This window comes from Protopterus annectens, chromosome 3.part0 (genome assembly GCF_019279795.1).
Source record: "Protopterus annectens isolate FY-2018-M chromosome 3.part0, PAN1.0, whole genome shotgun sequence".
Lineage (NCBI taxonomy): Eukaryota > Metazoa > Chordata > Ceratodontiformes > Protopteridae > Protopterus > Protopterus annectens.
The window spans coordinates 1,103,700,763-1,103,728,640 of record NC_056731.1 but is presented as its reverse complement, the minus strand read 5'-3'; the positions used below and the strand labels follow the sequence as shown (position 1 = coordinate 1,103,728,640).

At 40.8% G+C, this 27,878-nt stretch overlaps 1 protein-coding gene across 4 annotated transcripts in view; it reads right to left on the bottom strand.

Annotated features, from left to right (window-relative positions):
* Positions 1-27,878, bottom strand: part of RIPK1 (receptor interacting serine/threonine kinase 1) — a 1,251,693-nt gene that overhangs the window by 753,302 nt on the left and 470,513 nt on the right. For all 4 annotated transcript variants that reach the window (XM_044065340.1, XM_044065337.1, XM_044065339.1 and 1 more), the window contains exon 5: positions 21,456-21,593. In XM_044065340.1, the coding sequence (XP_043921275.1) occupies positions 21,456-21,593 (138 nt within the window). The remainder of the gene's footprint in view (positions 1-21,455; positions 21,594-27,878) is intronic.

Genomic DNA, 27,878 nt, shown 5'->3' with positions numbered 1-27,878 from the left:
GTGCTGAGACCATACACTCTTTAGGTACCATTGTAGTTTCCTCATATGCAGTCTGGCATATGGAATTAGTAGTATGCAAGATGTCATGTAGCCCAAGGCCTACAGAATTTTTCTTGCAGGGAGTTGGGTCTTTGTTGCCATTAAATGAAAATATTGAGTCAGTTGTCCTTGCTTGTCTGGTGTGAGATAAGCCATCTGGGTTGTTGTGTTCAAGCTGGCACCCAGGAATATTATCTGTTGTGAGGGCACTAGTTTTGATTTCTTTTTGTTTACTGTGTACCCCAGGCAACTTAACTTTTTTACGTACGCCAGATGCTTTAATAAAATGTCCTTTGCTCTCTGTTTGAATCAGGCAGTCGTCCAGGTATGGATAAATTTGAATTCCTTTTTGCCTGCAAAATGCAATTACTGGTGCCAGGCACTTTGTGAAGACCCTGGGCGCAGTAGATAAGCCAAAGGGCAGTGCAGAGAATTGATATTGCATTGAACCAGCTAGAAACCTGAGGTATCTTCTGCAGTTTTGGCTGATAGGGACATGCAGGTATGCCTCTTTGAGGTCCAAAGTCACGAGCCAAGCTTTCTTGCCCAGCATGGGAAGAAGCTGCTGTAGTGTCAACATCTTGAATTTTGGAACATCCAGGTAAGTGCTTAGTGAAGAAAGGTCCAGAATGGGTCTCCAGGCTTTGTCCTTTCTGGGAACCAGAAAGAGTCTCGAGTAAAATCCTTGTCCTTGTTCCTGTGGTGGTACCTTTTGAATAGCTCTCATATCCATGAGTGCTGTAATTTGTTTTTGAGCCTCTGCCCATTGATTTGGTGGCAGATTTGGCATTCCTTTTAACATTGGCAGAGTGTGAAAGTGGAACCTGTAACCTTGAGATACAATGTTGAGAACCCATTTGTCTTTGGTGATGCAATGCCAATTGTGATAGAAAAGTGCCAGTTTTCCTCCTAAGGGGGCTGCCAAGAGACAGCTGTTTGGCAGTTGCAGTGGAAAGTCATTGAGGCCTGTCTTCCCCTTCTTTCTGGCCTGGTGTACCCCATTGTCGAGGCCTGTAAGGGCCTTGTGCCTGACCTCTACCTCTTGGATGTCTGTATCTACCCCTTTGAGATGTGTCTGTGACTGGAAAGGACCAATTCTTTGTTGGCCAACTTCTGCTAAAACGAGGTGGCTGAACCTGTAAGAAATCTTTCACCGTTTGCATAGATTTTGCCTTATCCTCCATCTTCTTTAAAACCTCCTCTGCCTTAACTCCAAACAGCACAACCCGCTGCAAAGGTGCATCCGATAATTTGACCTTAACATGATCTGGTAACGTATGTTCTTTTAACCAAGCATGCCTTCTAATGACAGAACTTGTAACTACTGCTCTACAGGAGGCCTCTAATGAATCAAACCCACATTGCAAAGTATGTTTTCCCACTTGTTCAGCTGCATGCAATAAATCCTGCATTTCTTTAAAATTAGGAGGATCTGAATCTGGAAGCATCTCTTGTTTCAACTGAGACATCAAAAATTGCTGATATTTTAGCATGTGAAACTGGCAATTCAAGGCTCTCATTGCTAAAGTTGCAGATGTATATACCTTCTTTCCCCATCTGTCTAATGCTCTGGAATTTTGTCAGAGGGAACTGTTTTTTTTGCTGATGAGGCCTTAATCCCTTTGGGTCCCTGAGAAATAGTTTCAGGGTCAGCAACAGGGCTTTTGTACAGAAATTTGTGAGAGTCAGGGACTCTGTAATATCTATCAGGTTTAACTGGGGCTGGGGGTAAGGAGTCAGGGTTTAAATTGGATTCAGTGTACACATCATCCACAATATCTAAAACTGGCGGGATAGCAAGGGGTCTGTGTTGAGGCAATAAAAGTAAGTCTCTGAGCCTTTTCTTGGATTGAGAGTAATCCTGGCCTTCCCACTGGAAATGTTCCCTCATGGTATGTAAGGTCTCCCCAAAGGAGTAGTCCTCAGGCGGAGAGGCTGATGGAATTGATTCCTCAGCATCAGAATCCTCATAAGGGGGTAAAGAATATCCTAGGTCCGAGGAAGAGTCTGAGGAAATGGACACCTGCTCAGAAGATTCATAGTCTGCATCCTGTCTGGGCCTTTTATCAGGAGGGGGATGGGACCCCCTGATCAGGGTGATTAGGTCTTCGGCCATTTTTAGCACTTGTTCTTAGGAATGGAAGCCTGTCCTGGAGAGAGTTGTGTCTGTTTCTTTGCTTTTAAGGGGGGCTTAGACTTAGAAGAGGGTTTAATGGTTAACTGGGTAGGTCTGAAAATACCCTCTGTAGCTGTGGGATTGCTCAGATACTTCGGTTCCCTCTGTAGGGTTAGGATCGGAAAGCTGAAAACCTAGTACGTCCGAAGGCCCACCCAGCTCCACGTGGGAGTTGGAGGCGGTCTGTGGTTCTGTGGAAGCAGTCGTCAGGGGCTGCATAGGCACCTCGCTGAAAAACGGAGAACCGGCGACTGGCCTAGAAGAGGCCTCATCGTCAGTTTTGGGCCTCGGATACCTGTCCTTGTCCTTGCGCTTTTTGTGCATTGCGGTCGTCAGAAGTTCCGATGGCATGGTGTAATTGAATTTTCTGCCAAAATAATGTCGGGCAAAATCAAACCGACATTTAATAGTGCGCTTGTTAAACCTAGCACAAAACCGACAACCAGTGACGTTGTGGTCAGGGCCTAGGCATGGAATACAATAGGAGTGGAAGTCCTTATGAGGTATTTGCTTCCCACAAGAAATACAGTTATTAACTTTTACTGACATTGGTCTGAGGCAAGAAAAAGTTTCAACGGGTACTTAGCTTTTTTAGAAGACTTCGGTTCTGGATTCGGAATGAAAATCTCAGGAGTCGGCCGACCGGCACTTGCGAACTGCTTCTGCTTCGGGCACCGCGCAGCAAGAAAGACTGAAAAAAATGGCATCGGCTGCATCTTATATACCCCTGTCGCACTGACGTCAGGGAGGAGGCGACAGCAACCGACGCCGGACCAAGTCTTTGGAACTCGGGCCGACTGGGGAACCGCCTGACGGCAGGATAACCCAAGTGTAATGACTGCAGCAGTGTAACACGATGAACATCTTTGGGTTCCTTTGAGCTATATTACTGATGTCTCTCAGTATGTAGATATCATTAGGAAGCACTGGAACATTCTAGTTACTGATCCCGATGTAGTGAAACTCATAGACGTTAAACCTTGTTTTCAGTTTAGGAATAGCAAGTCCTTAGAAAGGAGACTATGTTATCCCAAGGGAACCCTTGCTGAAGACTGTGAATATGGCACCGGGCCATGCAATATTTGTTCTTATATTGACACCAGTGCTGAATTTTATCATCCTGACCAGAGGAAAATGTACACTTTTAAAGTACATGCCACATGTTTCACTAAACATGTGGTTTATCTTGCTTATTGTGTAAAATGTATGGGATTCTATATAGGGAAGACCAACAGAACGTTTAAAGAATGTATAAGAGAACATGTTTATAATATAAATAAAAACAATAAGGTCAATGCACTGGCTAGATATGTTATGAACACAGATGACACCCATATATTCAAGTTCATGGTCATTGGGAGAATATCAGAGAGTTCCAGTTTAGGTGATATAGTTAATAAGACTGAAGACTTAGATCTACATGGATTGTTAGGTTGAGAGGGGACTCTGGGCATGGACTTAATGAACATGTGCCCCTGAGACCCTGACTTAAACATAGACCTTTGAGGAGAGAGTGCAGCTTTCACTAATGTATTTATGTTTTATTTATGTTTTTATGTAGTATTAAATCACGTGCTGACATTTTGTATGTAATATGCTTTTAAATAGTGATTGAAATGTATCATGTGATTGTTACCTTAGTGCTTTAAAGGAGATGTGTTTTACTGTGCATTTTAAACACCTGATGAAGCTATTGTAGTGAAAGTGCTTGTGTTCTGTGCACCTGTAGTAAAATCTTTTAGTACTGGATGCTGCGGTCGTGACTGTGTCTGTTTCTTATTGGATTTATTCATTTTTGTCTTTTTTCGACACAGCATTTGAGCCTGCTTCAGTGGTGTTTCTTTTAGTTTTTGTTTTGTTGAGATACTTCAAGGCTGGTCAAACAGGGCAATGCACTTGAGCTGTTCCATGTTCATATCACCAAAATCCAGTACCACTTCCTTGCAAGCTATAGGTCCCCCTCTACGACCCAGGAAACCCATATTATGTATTTAAATTTATTAGAAACACCAGCCATCCATCCCAATACCACATTCATGGGTGACTAATTACCTCAGTACTAACTGGGAATCCTATACGACACCAAATGTATATGCACAGAGATTCCTGCATTTTGTAAACACAAACTCCCTTGACCAGACAGTCAATATACCAACCAGGGGTGCAACCATACTGGATCTGGTCCTCACTAATATGGGAGAGTGCAGCACACCCCCCACTGTAATGCCTTCCCTGGTAAGTCAGGCACAAAATGGTCTCCTTTGAAGTAAAAATAAAAGTCTGGTTTTTTTGCTCCGACTGCCTTTTCCCGCCTAAAAAGTGAATTTCTAACTGATCTGTGCTTTAAAAAGTTTAAATTGCATTTGCCTTCTGCTTTTTACAGTTTTTGCACTTATTTTATATCAATTTAAGTCGTTTTTGTACTGTACAACTGTTGTAGGCTACACACTAAAGTACGCTAGCCTGTTTATAGCATTTCCACTGTTTTCTGTGTGTTTTTCTGCTGTTTCCTGAAAAAAACAAAAAAAAACCCCAAAAAATTCTCTTTTCCCGCCTTTGCTTAACTAGATTAGTCCAGATTTCAGGTTTTGCTGAATTCCAGACTGTGGTATAGTTTCCTGTGTTGCCCATATCGTTACTTGGATAGGAGGAAGCTTCTCTGTTCACCAGTGAGAGTGGGGAGCTTTGAGCAGCCTATCAGTCCCTGGAGGAGTGGTCTCAGCCCTGAAACTAGTAGCTTATTGGCCATTTTGGGTCAATTCCTATCTCTTTCAATTTCCCTGCTTTAATAGCCGCATTTGCATGGTTTTGCACGATTTTGCGCATGGCGCAGCATCGGGCAGCGCCTCTTAAACGGGTTTAAAGTATTTCCGGTTCCACAAAGTCTGCTCTTCACTTTTTCCCTTAGAACTATTCTAAATCTCAAAGTAAGCACTCTAGTTTCATTCTAAAGCCCTGCAGTTGCTCGTATAAGTACTCTTATAAGTAAGCACTAACAAACTAAAGCACTACACCCTCTTATACTCCCTTTAAGTACTTGGCTCCCTATTGGTCCTTTTTGATCAGTCAAAAGTAGTTCCTTATACTATTCTGGCATGTCCAAAAGTCAGTTTCGGGTTTACTCTCCAGTCCAGCTGGTGAATCTGGGAATCTTGAGGCAATGTTACAACTGCCTTATGTACACAGACCGCCCTTCTTCTCCTCCCAACAAGCTCAAATATATGCGAGAGATGCAGCTATATAGCCAAACTAGAGGCTGAGCTCTCTCAACCCAGTACTGGCGCAGTCAGTCAGGAGGAGAAGGTAACCACACACACCACAAATCCAGTCTCACATAGACCTATCGCAACAGCAAACCAAACACATAAACACACAAAAACATACTCGGAGACTCTAAATAAAAATCTGCCCAAGCAGCAGAGACCTCCAAAGCAGACATCCAAGCAACCGCTACCCCACAACAATACCCACGTATCACATAGTTCACTAAGTCAGTGTGCCACACAGTCACAGCCCTTAAGGCTAAACAACACACCTAATACACTTGTAATAGGTGACTCTATTGTTAGACACTGACGTCCCACTCACCAGGCTGAACAAGGAGAAGGTCACTGTAAGCTGCCTGTCAGGTGCCAGGATCCGCCACATAACACAAGCACTCAGGTCACTCCAAAGCAAGTACAAATATGACTCTGTCATTGTCCATGCTGGTGTGAATGACCTGAGATGTACCTCCCTGGACTACATGAAAAGAGACATAGAGGAGCTCTCTGATCATGTAGACCAGGCCGGTATGACCCTGACCTTGAGTAGCATTTTACCCTTACCAAGAATGATGCCACAGTATAAAGACAAAATGATCAATTTTAACAACTGGCTAAAGTATTGGTGTCATTCAAAGGGGATCCAGTGTCTTGTCAGCCTGGGATGGCATGCTCGACAAGCCAGTTTGCTTCGCTAGGGAAGGCTTGCACCTGTCACCCCTGGGCTTTCAAATACTGGCTAAGGCTCTTGCCACCCACATAGTGAGGCTCAAAAGACAAACCCACCTCCATAGACAACACAAGGAAAAAGAAACTAAGGGTAATGCTGCTCAACGCCAGAAGTCTAAATCTCAAGATGCACACACTCGAGGCTCTCCTCAGTATGGAGAATATCGATATTTGTACAGTAACAGAAACCTGGTTCAAGGCTCCTGAGATCACCCCAGCACTACCAGGTTATACCTCATACCATGCTTTTCGGCCCCAAAACTCGGACCGAACAACAAAAGGAGGGGGGAGTATCCATATTCAAAGATACCCACACACCTCCAGGTTAGTGGCACTGCACGAAGCATCGGAGACCATCCATGTGCAACTAACAGTGGGCAAAACTGCCTTTCAGTTTGTAGCCTGCTACAGACCACCCTCCCAAACTCAGGAACCCCACTCGGCTTTCTTGAGAACACTGGAGAATATGAAGGTCTCTCCAAACACCATTATACTGGGTGACTTCAACTACCCAAACATAGACTGGGAGCACTACTCAAGTCCCAACACCCTCGCCCAACAGTTCCTAGAATTTATAAACTCAAATGCTATGGAACAACTGGTCACCACTCCCACAAGAGGGGAAAACATATTGGACCTGATCATCACCAACATGGGGACTCTATGTTCCATACCAGAGGTATACTCCTCATTGGTAAGATCTGACCATAAATTAATCTCACTGGATATCCATATCCCGTCCCCACCACCAGCCAAGGAAACCACGGTGAAGAACTTCTCAAAACTAAACTTCACACTTCTCAAAACTGAGGTGGAATCCTTCAAAGCCCCCGGGACAGAGGAAAATACGGCCCAAACCGCATAATCCTTTACAAACGCATTCTATGGACACCTACAGGAATGCATGGATCGTGCTATCCCAAATAAAACCAAGACTCATTCCTCCAAAGGCAGGAGACGTGTCTGGTGGACCCCAGCCATAAATAAGCTATACAACAGAAGGAGGAAGCTACTACATGATGAGCAAAATCCCAAAAAGGGAAGGCATCTCTGATCAGTACTAGCAAGAAACTACGATCCCTCATAAAATCATCTAAGGTCAGCTTTGAAAGAAAAATTGCACAAGACGCTAAAGATAATCACAAGGCCTTCTTTAGTTATGTCAGGAACCTGGGTGGCAACTGCCAGATATGCTCTGAGTTAGTGCAAAATGACAAAAAATACACTGAACCCACAGACATTGCCAACATCCTGGCAGATAGGTTCAGTGCAAACTTCTCCCCCCCTTCCCCCCGAAAAGAGCAAATGTCTATCCCAACAGAGTGTAGCCTCCCTGACATCACAGATGCACAGGTGAGAGCTGCCCTCTCCAAAGCAAAAAACACAGCATCAATGGGACCGGACGGTGTCCCGGGCTGCGTCTTACATGAGCTCCAAGAAGAACTGAACCCTCACATAAAGTCACTGTTCAATCTCAGCCTTACTACAGGATATGTACATAAGGAATGGCGTACAGCAACAGTGGTCCCACTCCACAAAGGTGGTGCCACATCGGGCCCCGGAAACTATTGCCCTATAAGCCTGACTAGCCTGGTCTGCAAAGCTATGGAGCGTATCATCATGGAACTCATAAACAAAGACACTGGGAACCTCCAAACACTGGATCCTACCCAATTCGGCTTTAAGGGCAGATCTTGCCTCTTGAACCTGGTCAACTTCTTTGAAACGGTCACCAAGGCCATAGATGAAGGGAAGGTAGTCCACACAGCCTACCTGGACCTCACAAAAGCCTTCGACACAATACCCCACTCGGGCATCAAAAATAAGCTCACCAGCTTACATATCAACCCCTATGTCACAAGATGGGTTGCAAACTGGCTCAGGGATAGAACCCACATGGTCAGAATTGCAGGTGTCATGTCAGACTCTAAACCAGTTACAAGTGGCGTCCCACAAGGCTCAGTCCTGGGACCTCTCTTGTTTGGTATATATTTCTCTGAGGTACAGGCTAACACGGGAGGACTATGGCTGACCAAGTTCGCAGATGACTGCAAACTGGGTGCCATAATCAACTCGCTGACTGACACAAGCATCCTCCAAAAAGGTCTCACAGAGACGGATAACTGGTGCCAGAGCCATGGCCTAAAGCTAAATGCCAAAAAGTGCATAATCATCCCCTTTGGGAAAAACAAAGTGCTTGCAAATTACCACATAGGTGGTAATCCATTAAGTACGGAAGAAGTAATTAGGGATTTGGGGATCCAAGTAGATAACTATCTCTCCTTTGACAATCACGTTGCCAAAGTGGTTAGAAAGACCTTCTATATAGCCCACCTTATCACGAAGGGGTTCACATCTAGATCAAGAGAGGTCATTGTGCCCCTCTACTCATCAGGCCCATAATTGAATACAATGCCCCATTTGGAATGTACCTTACCAGACACCTGCAGCAACTGGAAAGACCCCAAACGTACCTCACCAAGAGGATTAAGGGACTCAGATGCCCTACGCAGTTAGGCTAAAGAAACTCCAGCTCTACTCAGTTGCTTACCGCCTACTCAGAGGCGATCTGTGCCTGACATATAAAGCCATGTCCAACCCAGGATTAATGGACATGTTCCACCTCAGGAAATCCAAATCCCTTAGAGCTATGCGCTCCAGGGACTTAAACCTCAGCACAGAAATAAATAGGACATGCTGGAGGGACAGATTCATATCCCAGAGGCTTCCCTCACTCTGGAACAAAATCCCAATCCATGTTAGTCAGAACCCCTCAATGACCCTCTTCAAGAGAAATCTTGACGAGTGGATGGGAGATCGTAGATTTACCCCTGGGATCTCTTCTGTGTCCCTACTAGACAGAGGCACAGTAAACTAACCTTAAAAGGGCTGTCTTCTGTGACTTACTATACAGAGGCACAGTCAACTAATCTAAAAGGGTGGAGAAAGCCAAACACACTCTGGCTAGGCTTATAAATGCCCTAGGGCAGATAGCCTAGTATCAGCCTATGAACCTGGACCCCCAGCTAAACCTAGAATATTCAGGAAGTATTCTAAGGCTAACCTCCTGCTATTAAGTGAGAACCTGGCAAAATTTCAAGTCCGCAATAACCCTGAGAACACTGCTGCCTACGCAGAACTATTCACAGAAACCCCGTACATAATAACAATAGCTGCATAGTGGCAGCTGTACCCACCAGGAAGAAATCCAGAACTAACTAAAAAAACAAACCACCCTGGTGGAATCACAAAATCGATAGGCTGTATAACGGGAGGAAGAAAATCATGGTAAAAATTAAGAGATGCAGCACCCAGCATGATAAAAGCACTCTCATCAAACTAAACAAACAACTCAAAGGGCAAATAAAACCTACAAAAAGCCAAATTTGAGGAAAGTTTAGCCTCCCAAGGATAACCACAAAGCATTCATTAGCTATGTCCACAACCTCAAAGGCATTACACAATTGTGTGCAGAGTTCATTGCAAATGCAGCCACCTATACTGAGCCAAAAGACCTAGCAAACCTCCTGGCTGATAAATTCAGCTCCAACTTTACCCCTCTCTCCCTCTCAACCTTCCCTCAGGAAATATCATCAAATACAACTCCCCCATTATCGCTAGGGAACAGGTCCTTAAAACTTTCTCTAAGACCATGAACACTGCATCAATGGGCCCATACAATATCCCAGGATGCCTTCTAAATAGCATGAAACATGACCTATCAGGGCCTCTGGAACTACTACTTAACTGTAGCTTCCAAACAGGTTTCGTGCTTCATGAATGGAGAGGGGCAACAGTCATACCTCTGCACAAAGTTGCGCCATCTACAGACTCACAAGTCTCACTAGTCTTGTATGTAAAGCCATGGAAAGACTCATCATGGAGATTATCAACAGAGATATAGTAAACCTCCAGACACTGGACCCAGCCCAGTTTGGTTTCAAGGGCAGATCATGCCTACTCAATCTGGTGAACTTTTTGAGAAGGTCACCAAAGCAATGGATGAGAGCAAAATTGCTCACACTGCCTACCTTTTCCTGGTCAAGGAATTTGACACAATACCCCAATCGGGGATTGTTGACAAACTCAAGAAGTTGGGTACAAACCTGTATGTCACCCGGTGGATAGCCAACTGGCTCACAGACAGGACCCAGGAAGTTAGAATTGGGGAGTCAACCTCTACAATTTTTTTTTTTTTTTTTTTTATTAAACATTTGTTGACCTGTAATGCCCGACTAGGTTCCACAGAGCCTGTTTTCAGCGGAGGCCCGGGGAGAAATGCTCCAGACAAAGTGTCCAGTCACAGGTGGTGTCCCTCATGGATCAGTCCTTGGACCATTTCTTTTGGGCATTTACTTTTCAGAAGTCAAGGCCAATGTCAGTGGTCCCTGGATGACTAAATTTGCGGATGATTGCAAATTAGGAGCTGTTACTGAATCTCACACTAACACAAATTCTTCCAGGAGGGGATGACACAGAAACAACTGGTGTCAGAGCCATGGACTAAAGCTAAATGCCAAGAAATGCATAATAGTATCCTAGGGAAAGTCATCCATTTGGTAACTATCATATTGACAACACACCCTTTAGAGTTGACACAGTAGTCAGGGACTTAGGGACACATATACATATAGTAATCTAGCCTTTGACCATCATGTGTCTACAGTGGTGAGGAAATCATTCTATGTTGTGCAATGTAAAAACAAAGGTATGGTATCTAAGTCCAAGGAAGTCATTGTTCCACTGTATTCGGCATTCATCAGCCCTATCATTGAGTACAATGCCCCCTTTGGTATGTACCTAACCAGGCATATCCAACAACTGGAATGTCCAGAGAGGTTCCCCACTAAAAGAATACATGGTATAAGTAAAATGTTCTTTGCAGATCACCTCATGGCCCTATCTCTGTATTCTGTCTCCTACAGGATTTTGAGGGGAGATCTATGCCAGGCGTGCAGGGCATTGTCAGACCCCACTCTGATGGACCTTCTGCATTTCCACAAAACAAACAGCACCAGATTTATTTACTTATTTTATTTTACATTTGTTAACCGGGATAGTACGTCTGTGTGTAAGCCCATTTTCAGTAGAGTCCCGGGTAGAAAAGCTCCAAATGTACAAGTCACATAAGCATTAATAAACAGAAAAGTAGATTATTGTAATAATAGAAATAGAAATATACACTGGCATGCATCAGTGGCATCTCATTAAAAAATTAGAGGAAAGTATTATGAGCATTGTTACATAGTACACAGTTTATATTATTACATCATAAGCATGTGATGGAAGTTTAGTTCTGTTAGTCAGGTTAGTATAGATAGAGTAAGAGGAGAGGCGGGTTTGAAGAGACAGATTTCTGGCAAAGATAGTAGGGGTTAATAGGTGGTTACTGTTCTATGGGGGATAAGGGTAAGAAAAAAAGACATACAGGAATGAATTAGCCTGGATTGATGCAGGAGCAGGTCCAATTGCTACACTGGTGATCTTTAACGGTTTCTTGAATTGAGTTGGGTTTGTAATATTTAAAACGTGTTGGGGAATTGTGTTCCATGTTTTAGAAATATGGTGGGAGTAAAGAGTATCCCCAGCCTTGTTGTTGCTTTTGGAGACTTGTAGAAGGATTTTGTGTGTTGAACGGAGTTGTCGAGTATTACTATATTGCTGGAGCAAGAGTTGCAAGGCTGGGACTCTGTCTGGCTGATACATTAAATGATGGGTGAGAATGAGTTGGGTGTAGGTAAGGTGGTGGGGAAGTTCTAACCATTTTAATTGTTGTAGGGAGGAGCAGTGATGGGATGGACCTATGTGGTGAGTTTGTAGCGAACTTAGCTATTTTGTTATAGCAGGATTCAAGTTTGGTAAATTCAGTTTTGCTAAGTCTGGTGAGGACAGGAGAAGCATAGAGTAGAGTGGATAGGAGGTGAATTCTGGCAATGTCTAGCCTGGCTTGGTTTGTAAAAAAAGGCTTAATGCGGTAGAGAGAGCCAAGTTTGATGTGAGTTTTTTTTTAATGGCTTGTGATAGGTGAATGTCAAATTTCAATTTATCAATAGTGACACCTAGTAGCTTGGTTTGGGAGGTGGTGCTATGATTGTACTACTTGAGGAGTGTAATTGAAAAGAAGTTGGGGGCATGGTTGACTTTGTTGGAAGAAAAAGCATTAGGTTGGTTTTGTTTGGGTTCAATATAAGGTTAGCTTTGTTTAGCCAAGATTTTACTTCCAAAAAGGATTGTTGTGTGATGACTTGTAGTTGTGTGAGAAAGGATGCATTACACAAGGAGGTAGAGTCATCTGCGTTTTTGGATAAGTGAGGCAAGAGGGGTGGATTTATGCATTTGGTTAGTGAAAATGCCGAAGTATAGGGGGCCTAGTATGGAACCTTGTGGGACTCCAATGTTAACAGTGAGTAGAGATTACAGTTTCTTGTTCCATCTAACAGCTTGTTGCTGGCTGGTTAGGTAGCTGTGGAACCATACTAAGGTAGAATGGCTGCGATTTATGGTGGATAACTCTGATAGTAGTTTCTGGTGTGAGACTGTGCCAAAGGCCTTTGAGAGGTCTAAGAAGATGGCGGAAACAAGTCTGTTCTGGTTTCTGTAGTAATTTACAGTGCTGGTAAAACCGAGGAGGGCAGCTATGGCACTGTGGTGGGGGCGAAAACCAAGTTATGTATGAGGAAAGGAGGTTATTGGATAAGAAATGATTTAAGAGCTGGATGTGGATGCATTTTTCAAGTACTTTAGATAAAGGTGAAAGGATGGCAATGGGTCTGTAGTTACTGAGTTCTGTGGAGTTACCGCCTCTGTGCAGGGGAGAGATGTAGGAGATTTTCCAGAGTAGAGGGACATAGCTTTCAGTGATAGAGCGGTTGATGAGGATGGATATGGGGTATGCAATGACCTCTGCAGCAAGTTTTAGAAATTCTGATGGCAGACTGTCTGTGGCTAAGCTAGGGGGTTTTAGCGTTTTAAGACATTTTCTTATGGAGTGAGTTGGAACAGGTGTAAAGGAGAAAGTCTTTTTAAGATTACAATTGATGGCTGGAATCTTGGGAGAGGCATTTTGGTCATATTTGATAAGAGATTATATAATTATATAATATTATATACTATATATTATATTATACTGTATTATATTATATAATTATATAACATAATATATATATTATACTATATTATAATAAATTATACTATATTACATTATATCATATTACATCATTAGAGATTAAATAATTACCCGTTCTAAAGACTTAAAACCTTGCCTGTGACATAACTAGGACCTGCTGGAGAGACAGGTATGCATCAGAGACTACCTCGTCTATGCAACAGGTACCCCCTCCATGTGAAGCAGAGTTCTTCCCTAACCCAATTCAAGTGCAACTTGGACAACTGGATGGGAAACCGGAAATTCATCCCTGGTTTGGCACCTATGCTACTAATGGACACAGGTAACCTGTAAACGGTTCATCTACTAGGCTCATGCTTACATTTCTAATGGACACAGGTAACCTGTAAACGGTTCATCTACTGGGCTCATGCTTACATTTATCAAGGGTATCAGGACTTGTCAGAGATTTGGGATGCATGGCTACGCTTAAAAAGGGCCTTGTAGTCACTAGCCTAGTAAACATCTATGAACCTACACTGTGTATCTTGACCTAGCCAAGGCATTTGATACAATACCCCACTTACGCATTTTTGACAAGCTCTGTGAACTAGGCATACATCCCTACACAGCTCACTGGATTGCTGGCTGGCTCACAGATAAGAATCAAGAAGTCCGGATTGGTGAGACCACCTCCACTAACAGACTTGTTACTAGTGTAGTCCCCAGGGCTCCATGCTGGGCCTGCCCCTGTTTGGAATCTACTTCTTAGAAGTCAAGGCTAACATTGAAAGGCCTCTGGCTCATCAAGTTCACAGATGACCATAAATTGGGAGCCATTATAGAGTCCCCCAAAACACCAACATCTTGCAAGAGTGTTTAACACAGGTAAACGACTGGTGCCGAAGATATGGTCTAAAACTCAGTGCCAAAAATGCATTATAATGCCCTTTGGGAAACTGTCAACCCTAGATAATTACTCCACCAATAAAACACACCTAAGAGTTGACCCTGCAGTACGAGAGCTGGTAACATATGTAGAGAGCAAGCTGGCCTTTGACCAATACATAGCTAAGATAATTAGCTAAGACAGTAAGAAAATAAGTTTATGTTGTACAACTTGCAGGTAAGTGAATGGCATCCAGGTCCAAGGAAGGCAGACCTATCACTGAATACAATGCCTCCTTTGGTATGCATCTGACCAGACATTTGCAACCTTTGAAATGCTCGCAAAGGTTTCTCACCAGGAGAATTCAGAGAATGAACATCATGTCGTATGCTGATCGAAAGGCTTTGTCTCTGTATTCAATATCCTACAAGCTGCAGACAGGGGATCTTTGCCTGCCTTACAGGGATTCCTGATGGACCTGTTGCACCTGTGCAAAACAAACAGCACCAGAAACACTAGATCCAGGGATCTGAACTTCACTTGCGGCATAAACAGAACATGCTGGAGAGACAGATTTGGGTTCCAAAGGATCCTGGTACTATGGAATAGGTTCCCCATTTATGTAAAATGAAGGTCATACCTGACCCTATTCAAATGAAAATTTGACAACTGGATGGAAAATCATAAATTTACACCTAGCCTGCCCCCCATGTCCTTTATGGAGATGTCAAAAAGGAAAGTATTATCCTAACACCACCCCACACACCAATTCTTAGTTACCTCCCTACTAACATGCCCTCCATCCCATGCAGATGCCCATGATATTCTGAACCCACATGGTTTGGGGTGCATGGCTAGGCTTGCAAGAGCTGAAGTGGTTGTTAGTCTAGTAAAAACCCATGAACCTATACTACCCATCCTGTGTGCACAGCATCATAAATAACACAAGAGTCTTATGTGGATCAGAGTAAAACTGAAACATCAGTAATGAGAGAGACACACTCAGGCTCGCTGCAGGAACAGATTAGCAAGTTAATTAATGGTCAGAGGGCAACAAATGCCAGTTATTCAATTCAGGTCCAAGAACTCAACAAAAAAATATTCCCTATTGGACGTGCAAAGCCTGATATTTTGACCGCTGGAATTGAAAATTAAACACTATTTCAACAAAAAAACTTGCTACTTCTGCCTTTCCTGCACTCTCCAGTGTGGGGATCTGTCTCCCTAACAATTGCTACAAATATATTAACTCCAAGACTGTCATTACTCCCTCACATTTACACCTGCACCTGCATAAATACCCAGTTCACGATTCTGTCTCTGAATATTCAACAGGCACTCGGAAAAAGGCAGGTAGGAAGACGTGCAGCTGATAGAGGAAAGAAAAACCTAGGCAAGTTACTTGCAGGACACACAAATCATTAGAAATACTTTAAAAAACTGTTGACGGTATTTATCTCCAGGGGATTAACTCACATGAGATCTAGGTGACAGTGCCCCATACTATGACTTTCTGGAATATGTGAATCACAGTGTCCACTTAAAGAGAAGATACCATGATAATGATACAAGAATCTCAAAGGGATGCATACAGGAAGGATCTGATTTTTTGTAATTTTATTTTTTAACTTGATAAGTCCACTGGATGTAAGTGTTTCTTTTCAATGGTGACCTAGGAAACACTGACTGGTTAAGTGAATTGTTCAGTCACACAGTAAGCAAATGGAACCTGAAAAAAAATCAAAATCAGGACTTTTTGTAGTATTAACAAGACAGGCTGAAGGTGTTAGATATGTTAAGTCTTTACAGAAGAAATCTCAGGATAGGATAAAGACACAAACAGATTAAATGAATTAGAAATTTAAATAAAAAGAGGGAGGGAAGAAAATTAAGAATAAAAATCATCAAGACAACAGGAATATAACAGGGGGTAGGTAAATTCAAAGCAGAAATGAGGACATAGCTTCATGGATACAATGATGGGCAATTGAATTAACTTCTGAAAGAAGTCTTCATCAAAAGTAGGAATGGCTTGAACACAGTGCAGATATCCATTACAGGCAGGAGCGGCCTCAGGTCAACTGATGCCCTAGGCAAAAAGGCTCTACGGGGCCCCCCACCACACCACCTAGTGCCCCCATCCTGGTCTACCTACATCAAATAAATACTGGAAAAGTGCCCCATAGTTGGCCTATGCCTGAGGCCGGCTATGATTACAGGCAATCAAGAAGAAGAAGTGGAAAGACATACAAAATGGGAGTGCTGCTCTTGAGTAGTTGGATGCATGCACTGACAGAGAAGACAAACAATACATATACTTGTACCTTCTAATATGCTAGGAAGCATCAGAAATTAAGTAATAAATTCTGGCAATGAAAGCCTCATGGACAAAAAAATTGCATTTAGCACTAACACAGTCAAGAACTTCCAACACATGAAGCTACATAACAAAAAAGACTAACTTTAGAAGAAGCAATTATAACTCCTATATTTTCCAGAGAAAATCTAAACTTGAAAATGATCCAGTGAATGTCTACTTCCAATGTAAAACACACATTAAAAACTATCCCTAGGATTTGTTAACACCTACAGTAAGTGTACAGAGTGAACAGACAACACAAATCTGGCTCGTACCTTTTTTCAGCATAATTTTAGTTTTGATTTTTTGCAGCCTTAAATATAGTGAGGGATTCATAAAGGTTACTACAAAGTGTATCTTTCTGTGTGACTAGAAAGCACAAAAAATGTGGTAGGGATGTTCTCTGAATAGACTGTGTACACTTAGTGTAGCAGTTCATGAATCTGGCACATGCTATCAGAAATAACTTCACTGTCTGGTCAAACACAATCTTTTGTGGAACTCTGCATCTGTAGTACTCTGTTGCATTAATGTACTGATTTCATACCTCTCGGTTGTCTCCGATTTTGCAGAGCATCCACAGTTTTGCCTCATATTTTTCCCTTGTCCCTCATAAAAATTTTGAATCTCTGGTAAACTGCTGAGGATTATAGTCAAAAAATGCGAGACAATTGCGTTTCATACCTCTTATTGTTTAGAAAGTGGGTGCTGATACAAAACCTGTTGTTCAACTAACTTTTTAAGTGAATCTGAGGAAAATTTAAAATCGTCCCTGATTTTGGGCATTTGTTACACCATTATGTTTTCCTTTATTCAGAATTCTTGAGAAAAGATGTTGAGAGGTGTGACTGATGTCATTATGATTCTCTACAGCACTGATGCATATACAGCAATATAACTAACGCTATCAGTACATAGGATAATATCTGCCCAAAACAAAAGCTGTTTCTTTATGTCAGAAATGGCAGAAGAGCTGTAGAAATGAAGTCAATGACTTAAGTCTACTAACTGGCTTGAAGTGTTTCTCTTAAGTAATAGTTCAATGGAAGGATAAGGTGTACAAGAGAGAAATGTGGCCTTTCATACATTAAATCTAAATATGGCCAGGCAAACACATATAATTTACTGCCTTAATGCTGAGCATTTATGCAACAAAGTGACCCAGAAAAATGCTGCAGTGCAGAGGCAAACATGCATAAGGTTGCCCTTACAACACCATGTAGTCAGGGGCAGATCCAGCAGAATGTGACCTAGGAACTGTCTACGTCCTAGTGCTGGCTAGGGGCCCAATAAACACACAAAAAAAATACACATCTACCAACATCCCTGATTACCCAAGTCCACTCAGCTGCTCTTTTTTTTCTCTTTCACTGGCTTAAATGTACAGCCTTCAAGCCAATGAGAGAAAGAGACTTTCTGGAGCTAAAAAGCTTGGTCTTTTTAAGCCAGTATGGTTGAGGTGGTAAAGTAATGGTATGACTGGAAGAACAGGAGCCAAACAGCTTCTTCGTTTTTTAACCAGTACAGACTGAATTTACATGAAACGGTACTAGATTAGCTTGCAAAGTAACGACTGCAGGGTGTGTGTGTGTGTGTGTGTGTGTGTGTGTATGTTTGTGTGCCATAGTTGGAGTCAGACCATCTAAGTCACCATGTTCCTGACTGAAGCACTTGCCTTCGAGGCAGGAACCTCTGAAATATGGTTCAATTACATGGACACGTGAAACTAGTCCCTGATTGTAGTGCATTACAGTAATTGGTAATGCCAGTCATTACAATTTCAAGTTTTTTATTGTTCAGAAAATGCAACATCTTTTTGCCTAATATTTATGCCCTTTTCTTTTTTCTTCATCTTATTTGTTAATGAGGTAAACACATTTCAGGATCACTGTGTTTAAGTGACTTACTCCAGGTTACATATTAGGGAACTGGAGGTAGAAAGTATCAAGCCATGTGCATCTAAGAACAGAGCCTTAATTCTCTGTGCTGACTGCTAGACTTTCACTAACATCTTCTTTTTCTGGTAAACCACTAACAATTACAGTTAGTCAATAATTAATAATGCCAGACATTTGTTGTTCAGAAAATCCATGGTAATGCAAAACCTGCTGTTCTGTTAACTTTTTATATGAGAGTAGTATCTTATTTGTCTCTGATTTTGCAAAACATCTCTTGAGTTTAACTTTTACTTATACCCTGTCCCTCATCTTTTTCTGGTAAATCAGATCAAATGATTATAGTCAGTCAATTATGCCAACCATTAAAGTCTAATACATTTTCTGAACAGTAACAACTATGTCCAAGCAACACTTGTTTTAACTTAAGTGAATTAGAGTAGTCTAGTACTCAAGATTAACTGTTTCCTATAGCCAAAAGTACAGAGTTTGAATACTTGCACCTCCGTTTGCCTAAGGTATGATTTTTAGTAAGTCACTTAAAGTGTACTGGTCATGTTATGAAGCAAGTGTAAATAACAAACCTTTGAAGTTGGATATAACCTCCTTACCATATACAGAACTAAATTATACAGTTGTTGGTGAAGATGTTTTTGCATTTTATTTTGTTGATAAGGACAGCTGCCTAGATTTTATTTCTCTGAGATGAAAATGCTTGCCATGACTTCATGAGAGACCAAAATCCACAATGCCTCACTTCCTACATTAATGTATAAACTACTTTATTTTCATGACAAATGTATCAGTTGTAGTTTCTCACTTCCTATAGTCAGTTTGACAGCTAGGTCTTGCATGCGGAATACCTCACATTTAAAATCAACAGCGATTATGTAGTAGTCAAACCGTAATGGAAATAAGTATCTTTTCCTGTAGATAGGAAAGTTGTTTCTGCTTACATATAATGCATTGCAGTAATACGAAAAACACTGCTGAATACCTACTATGACATCATTTTGTGGATGGGATTATTGAAAATGGGAAGTAAACAGTGAAACTATTCTCTATAAAAAAAAACGCACTTTTAACTTCATTTTTTTGCAAAATCATTTGTAATTATAAGATGAGGAACATGACGGGAAAAGAGGTAGCTGCAAAATGAAGATGCTTCTGAAACTGACTAATACACTTTAACCAGTCAGTGATCCTTGGCTTCCCCTGAAAAGCAACATTTTGTCCAGTGGGTTTATCTGGTTAACAAATACGTAAAATAATATTTAAATCCCCCATTATTTCTGGCTTCATCTGGATCGTTGAGCAAAGAAGCTAAGAGGTATTTTGGTTTGTTTCTTGTAAACATTGTGGCTTTTTGGTAAGCTGTTGTGGCATGCAGTCACTAAACATTGACAAGCATGTGAGTTTTAGACATTTAGTCTTCAGAAAATGCCTGCTAATGCAAAGTTTGTTATTCTAGCAATTTTATAAGTATATAAGAGAAGTATTTAAATCTGCTTCTGATTTTGGGGTTTTGTCTCCAATTCTTGGGCCAAAAAGTTGAGAAGGTAGAGGGGAGTTACAATGGGCTACAATACACAGTTCTGACACCAGCCGGCTAAGATATATTTCTGGGTCATAATTTATGAATTTATTCATTCAGTTACACACTAGAAGATATTAGATGCGCACACTCATACAAGTGGTTGTACGTGATCTGGTGTGTGTGTGTGTGTGTGTGTGTGTGTGTGTGTGTGTGTGTGTGTGTGCGCACACACCCATTTGCAGGCAATGGGCGTAGTTCTCAGCTATCCCTATTTATGGTCTGTTCCTCATAAAATCTGTGGCTTTCTGGTAAAGCACTGTTGACTACAGTCACTAAGTAATGACAAACTTGTGAGTTTCAGACTTCACGGCATTCAGAAAATGCTTGCTAATGCAAAATCTGTTACACTATCAACTTCCTAAGTATATAAGGCAAATATTTAAAATCTATTCCTGATTCAGGGTCTTTGGCTTTGACTCTTGAACTAAGAAACTGGAAGGTCATGGAGGGTGCGCAATGGGTTTCTCTCTTTGCTTCTGAGAGCAGCAAATCAAATTACTTGTTTAGGTCATTATTTGTGTTTGTTAATTCATTCATTTGATTCTAAGCAAACTTTAGAGGTGAACACAGCCATACAAGAGGCTCTAACTGATGGTTTTGTGTGTGTGTGTGTGTGTGTGTGTGTGTGTGTGTGTGTGTGTGTGTGTGATTGTTTAGGTACATGGTTCCTGCATCCCATCACATGAACCACGTTCTTTGGGAATAATCCTTGGTTTCTTTGTTTTATTGATTGCTTACAATGTGTTTATTACCCGGCTGTAAATAAACTGGACAGCACAAGATCTCCACATTTACTGTTAATATTTTGTGACTCTAACCAAGTTACTTCATCAGACAAGGCTACAAGGCTGCCACTATAAAGGGGAAATTGTATCCAGTGGGCTGCCCCAGGCTATTAGCAATGCGTTACACATTTGTCTTTTGAATTCATGCACCCTTCACACAACCAGTAACTAATGCTTTACTATGTGCTACTTTGCTATGACAGCTAACACATTTCTTGTAGTTTAATAGGTTGCCACATGCATTTTCATTAAATCTAAATTTCAAGGGAAGAGAAGTTTTCAGTGTTTTGTTTATCAAATGGCTGTTTTTTTGCTTTAAATTTGAAATTACGTCCAAATCTCTGAAATCACTGTGTAAGCAAAGAAGAAAACATTGACAAGTCTGAACAGTGTTTAAGATAATTGGGGAGAGATAACCAAGTAATGGGATATTTTTTTGGTATGGCTGGGGGGTGGGGGGATTATGCTTGTAGTATCAAAGCTCACAGCATCAAAAAGATGTGCTACACTTGTTCTGCAAATATCTAGAACAGTCGTCCATAAAAAGAAAAGCAAACAAACAACAAAAATATCAATGTTACTGCAAATGAAATATTACAATTGTCACAGAATACTTACTTTAATATGAAAAATATCATCTACTAGAATGTTCTCAGGCTTCAAATCCTTGTGAACTACACCCTTCTTACTTAAATAAGACATTCCTTCTATAATTTCCAAAATGATCCTTCCCTTTACAGACAGTGGAACCGAAACCTATAAAATAAAAAATACAATTAACTTACTGATATTAGCACATGAATAGTATAGTCAGCTGCTACACTAGTTGTAAACATAAATCCACAGCTGGAAGTAACCATTAAGAAGCACTACAGTTTAACATGTTCATGAATATCCCTGCTGACAGTTGCACCAAAATGATGCGGCAGCAGGGCCTCCAAAACACTGGTGTACTATAATAGGAATGTCAGCACTAACAGCACCCACCCTTCAGCAGTATCACTAAAATAAATGTTTCAAGTTCCTGACAACCTTTACACAGTCTACAAGCAGCAATGGACACCAACAACAAAATTCCAGCTTACTACTTCCTAAATCCTCCTTCTGAATCTTTAGGATACAAAGTGATTGCACCTGCATCCTATACAAAACAACATCAGTTGGGCAATCCTTATTTTGTTTTATTGTAAAATGCTTGCTGTGTACACTAGCACTACTGTCTACCAGTTCAAGTCCTTGCTTATAAACAGCAAATATATGGGAAAGTACACTGAATTCTGCACAGGTCAGGGCTTTATTATCTAGTAGTGTCTGGAAAGAACAGCATTTTTACCTTTTCACCAATCACAAAAATGACTCACTGCAGCTAGTAAGGTCAACACAGAATACCATGCTACTAATGAGACAGGATGAGACTGCACCACTCATGCCATTACAATACTTTCTGCACAGAAACTTAAAAAAAATGTGACCTCCCAACTCACTTTACTAAGTCTGTGTAGACTCTACATACTACATTACAATACTTGATAAGTTCACTGTGTGGATCAGCTCACAGTTAACAGGCACTGACTGCCTTACGATCACCTATACCCTGTGTATGGCCTCTGTCTGTGCTAATTAGTACTACACTATGTACTACATGTTCACTAATCCCAGCCCTAATGTTACAGAATAAATGCAACAGTTGCTCCTTAACGTTTCAGGCAGTGTAAGGGTTCAACGCACACTCTAGTGTCATATGAAATTACAGACACTATAAATATCATTACGCCAAATGAAGAGTCCAAACTGTGTTCTGTTTTAATTTTAACAAATGATAAGTTACATTTTCAGCCCAAGCCACACAAGAATTAATATGTAGAGAAACCCCAACCAGTGCACTAGTCAACATTTGTTAGACCTCCAACAAAGACACTGACATTTTTTTTTTGTACCAGATGTCCCATACACTATTGGAAGATGCTACACAGTCATACTAAGTTAGCATGATACAGTCTCCCAGTAAGAAAACATACAAGTTGGCATGAATAAAATGTACAAATTGCATAGCTCAAGCAGTTAACCATACATAAAAAAGTTACGTCATCAAGGAGATGGTTGGATAAATCAGGCATTTCATCATTCTGAAAAGGTATCTTAATTAAAAAACAAAGAGAGGGTGACACAGCTAGTTACCAAAAAACATAACAGGGAAGAAAAATAGAATATTTTGAAACAGAAGCCAAGAGGACGCAATATGAATTTATGAAAGGTGGCAGTTCAAAAAAGTACCTCTATGACAGTCAAGAGAAGGATAAAAAATGTATGCAGAACCATTAAAGAAACAGCAAGTTCTCCCATGATCCCCATCCTAAAATGCATAAATAGTAAACACAATTTAACAAAGATACTTCCCCTTTAGGGTTAAAAAAAAGCTTTATGTGGTCTGTAAAAAACTGTTGGAAGTTCAAGTCACAGGGATCTAAATGGACAACATGGAGATGCAACAACATACTTTGGAAATTATGTGAAACTGGTCCCCTGAATCATTTTACAGCATCAAAACCAGTGCAAGCGCACAAGTAAAACAAGAAGATGAAGCACTGTCACACAAAGCACATGCCACAAAGTGTGTAAGAAAACTACATCCTAAACATTGCCTGCCCAAGTCTTCACCAGGTCTCTTGAAGGAATTCAGACTTAAACATCAATTGGATAGTTTTTAAAAGCATTACTGTTACTATTCATGCCTCTAGTGTTTGCAAGCCTTCATGGAAAAAAAAGTGTGCAGCACAGGCAGTGTACTGACATCTGGGACAGGCCAGACTTGGTAGTAAGATAGGTTTGAGGAACTGTTAAAACTGTCAGTACATACATGCCTTCTTTACTTTATTTATTTATTTACTTACTGACATTTGTTTACTGGGAAAGTCCATCTGGGTAACAAGAGCCCATTTTCATCACAGGCCCATGGAGAAAAGCTCCATTTAACAGAGAGAAAAAAATTTCAATGGCATTACATAATAAACTGCTTGAATTATACATTTCAAAGAGATAGGAAACAAGCCCAAGTCTTGGAAGGCTTGTTACAATACTTGCTTGCCTGTATGATGCTGTTTTTTTCCATTCTCCTTATCTCGTTTCAGACTTTGGTTAGGCTGTGGCAGCATGAAGCATAGTTAAGCTAAAACCTTATCGACTGTATTGTTCTGTCACACAGAGTTTTTGTGCCGTTGTCACTTGGCTTGCTGAGAGTCCGTTCTATACGCAAGTTTTTTTTTTTTTTTTTTTTTTTTTACAGTCTGTGTGAATCTTTACAAGACATTTGTGTAATCTGTTACTACGGGTTACTGACAGCTCCTCTTTCTTTAAGACCATTCTGGTTTGGGCTCATGCCTGACAGATGGGAAAATCCTAGTGCCCTGGTATTTTACCAGAGAGTCATTTAATAAGTTTTGTTAAGGATCTGCTATGAAAAAGTAAAAGTTTACAATGTACAGTGAATAAAGATTTTTGTAATTTGGTTAAGTATAGTATTCCAGAGGAATCTTGTACTTTATTACCTGTCAAATTTCAGATCAAAAGGTGACAGTCTTACCGTGTGCATTTAGTTTTGCTGGCCTTTACTCCCTTTCTTAATTTTTATCGTGTTTTAAGTGTATAATTTGTGTTCGATTTTTAAATATTTTTCTCTTGGGTATTGACAATGCTGCTGCTATTGTCTTCCTTAACATTTAAGACCGTGTCACTGGGCAGCAGGCTGTTGTCTTAGTGGCTAAAACCTTGTGCGAAAGAGGTGCAGTGTTCAAGTTTCAGTCCAGATTTCTTGTCACTGCCAGTGTGGATTCACATATTCTCCTTTTGTCTGTGTGGGTTTTCGCTACCCCCTCAAAAATGTATTTACTGTTGTCTTTATGGTAACAGTAAATACATTTCGGGATGTGTGTGTGTGAACTTAAAGTGTGTGCTAGTGCTGCTAACCGGTTCATTCTGATATCCAGTCTTGTGTTTTACAATTTATAGCAAAATGGAGTGAGAGGTTTGTTGTCATGTATGGCAGCTGGAACTTGATTTGAACCAATGTCTTGACTATAATTTCAGTGATGAACATGGTCTACTGAGCTCTGCTCTTCCCACCACTGTCATACTCAGACGGTTATTATTGCCTGCATTCTTTTCAAGAATTTTGGATGTGCAAGCAGTATTTTGTTTTGTGTTTTTACTGTAAATTCATTATTTTGCTTTTGGTTTTCTGTATAATATTGCTATTTGGGGATCACCTCCCCATGTTTTGTTTGTATAAAATGACTTTTGGTGAGTGGGATTACCTGCTTGGCAACATTGAGCTAAATGCTGAGAATGTGGAGGGAGTTGATTTGTAGGGCATGTATCCAAAGAAGTCTTTTCTTCCATTTTGACCCACGCAAGGGTAGCTTTGGATTCTTGAGGAGGAATTGCACTAGACATCTTTTTATATATGTCAGTGGAGCAGCATGTAGCAGGCTCATCATTGGTGCTAGAAGACACGGCACCTATTGAAAATAGTAAGGGAAGTTATGCTCTGCCAATTTTCCACTAGTAGTAATGCCACTTCTGGTGTCCCCTGAAATGTTAAAGGTAAACATTAAAAATGTTTACATGTGGTCTTTGTACTTTATGTCAATGAAACTGTAACCTTTTCAATATGCATGGTTTTAATATTTGTGTTTGGTGGATGTTTACAATTTATTTTGATAAAGAATTTTTTTTTCCCGTTGGAGGTACACAGTTCAAGTGCATTTCTGCTGGCATATAGTTTTGCACGTGTTGAAGGTGTGGTTTTAATGTAGTAGGTGTGGAGTATCATGAATTACCAAGGAGAGCTCTGGTGCGTTTAACATTCATCTGGAATAATGCTGACTTTTGTTTTAATCCCCTTTTGCATTTACTTCTGATTCTTTTGTTACTGTGCAGAATTGTGTGTGTTTTGTCTGTCTCACTGTTATGGTTTTGTATTACTTGCATTCCCCTTCAAGTTACTGTAGATTAGACTTTGGTTCTCACTGTAGTAATGTAACATCATGGCATGGTTGTTAAGGTTTCTGATACACATCTCCAAGGTTTGTGGTTAGTTTCTGATCTCTGTTCCCTTCTCTGTTCCATGTAGACAGAGAAAAAATTTTGGACTGTCGTCAGCTTTATCTAAGGGAGGGTTTTGTGTGTGTGTGTGTAGTATTGGTGGATTGTAATGACAGAAGCCTTGAGTGGCCTTTTATTGTTGACATTTTTTAGAAATGGGTAGTTATTGGTTCATACATTTTGTTTCATTGCTTATTAAACGAATGTTTAAAACGACAAATTTAAAACCTATTCTAACAAGTGGTGCTGTATTATACAAGGAACATAATTCAGTACAATCAGGAAAGTGAATCAAAGAATAAATACGTATATGCATGGCCCTAAAAATGTGCACAAGGAGTCTGTTTTGAAAACAGCCCAAAGGTAAACTCAGTTCTCTACTGGCCAGATGCATTTCTATGAATGTGGGTTTTCATGCCGTTTCAATGAATGTGAGTTTTGCCATTTCAATGACGGAGTTTCAAGGGCAGAGAAGTTTACTGCTCATGCTAAATCTCTTTTCATTGTGAGACTGTATTGCTTATTTAGCAAATGGCTATCTGTGTTTGTGCTATTTTATTTCAATATCTGTAATCATTGTAGAAGCAAATAAAAGAACAGTATGCATGGTAACTGGTGAGAAATAACCAAATAATGGAACACTGGAGTGGCTGAGGAGGGGGCTGCTTCTGGGGGGCTGGGGGTTGCTGCTGGAGGGGCTGCTATTACCCTTTCTAGGACCCTATTTGACCATGATCTGGCTCTGGTATTTAAAGTAGAAAATACGTATGCAAAGGTAGTTGCAGTTTAACTACATTACAAGGCATATTTTTTCCCTACGTATTTAAATAATTAAAGGAAATAACTGGACTGGCTTTCTTGGAGAATGACCCTGTGGGTGTGACTCAAATAAGGGTGTTTCATGAGTGTGGTGTGGGTGGGGCTTAAGGGGCGCCAGAGCACTACTTCGCTTAGGGTGCCATTTTGGCTTAGGCCGGCCCTGATTAGGGTATATTAGTATAAATGGGGAGGAGGTGACAGGAATAAGTTATGCAGAGTGGTTGATACCCAGGTGAAGATGAGAAGGTAGTGAAAGAAGAGAATCTATACAGATAGGGGTGGAGAAAAATATTTAACCAGGGGTATACTCCATGTCTTGATAGACTTAGGATAATATTTTTAGGTATTTCAGAGACTGAAGGCTCTATTAAAAAGCAACAAGACTAGTTAGAGCGCATTTTTCTCTACAACATTTAAAAACAAGTTATAAATCATTAATGCTATCAAAACTCCTGACAAGATCAACAATTCTACATAGGGGTCTGCAGGCAAACTATTCTGCGGATATGTTTCATGACTTAGAATATTGTAAAAATCTGTGTGTGTGTGTGTGTGTGTGTGTGTGTGTGTGTGTGTGTGTGTGTGTGTGTGTGTGTGTGTGTGTGTGTCCTGAGCAGGCTGTCTGCTTACATTACACAACCCTATGTTCAGGAAAAGAAACTGGCCAACTCATCTGTATCATAAAAACCTGACAGGTCAGGATGCAAGACCTAGCTGCTGATTATACATCTCCTATGTTGTCTGCTATGTTGTGTCTCCATTGTTAAAGAATACTTCTGTTACAGTGTCACTTAATCTGGGCTGAGCCTGCAGCTGGTCATTCTGTGATCAGTGCTTTACCCCTGTAAACAAACACAAATGAATAAACACAAAGCCAATGGAGTCTTATTTGACAGCTTATGCTTGAAACATATAGTGGGTGGAGCAAATACAAGATATTGACGTCTGCTATTAAAAATAAGAGTAAGCAATACACATGACAGGTGCAGTACTCAGAATATTAACACTGACTTTCAAGATGGCTGCACATTGATCAATACATTCAGTAGAACTTTCTTGGTACGAACATTGAAACTCAAGAGAAAAAACACAATACAGTTTATTCGTTTGAGTAAAATTCAA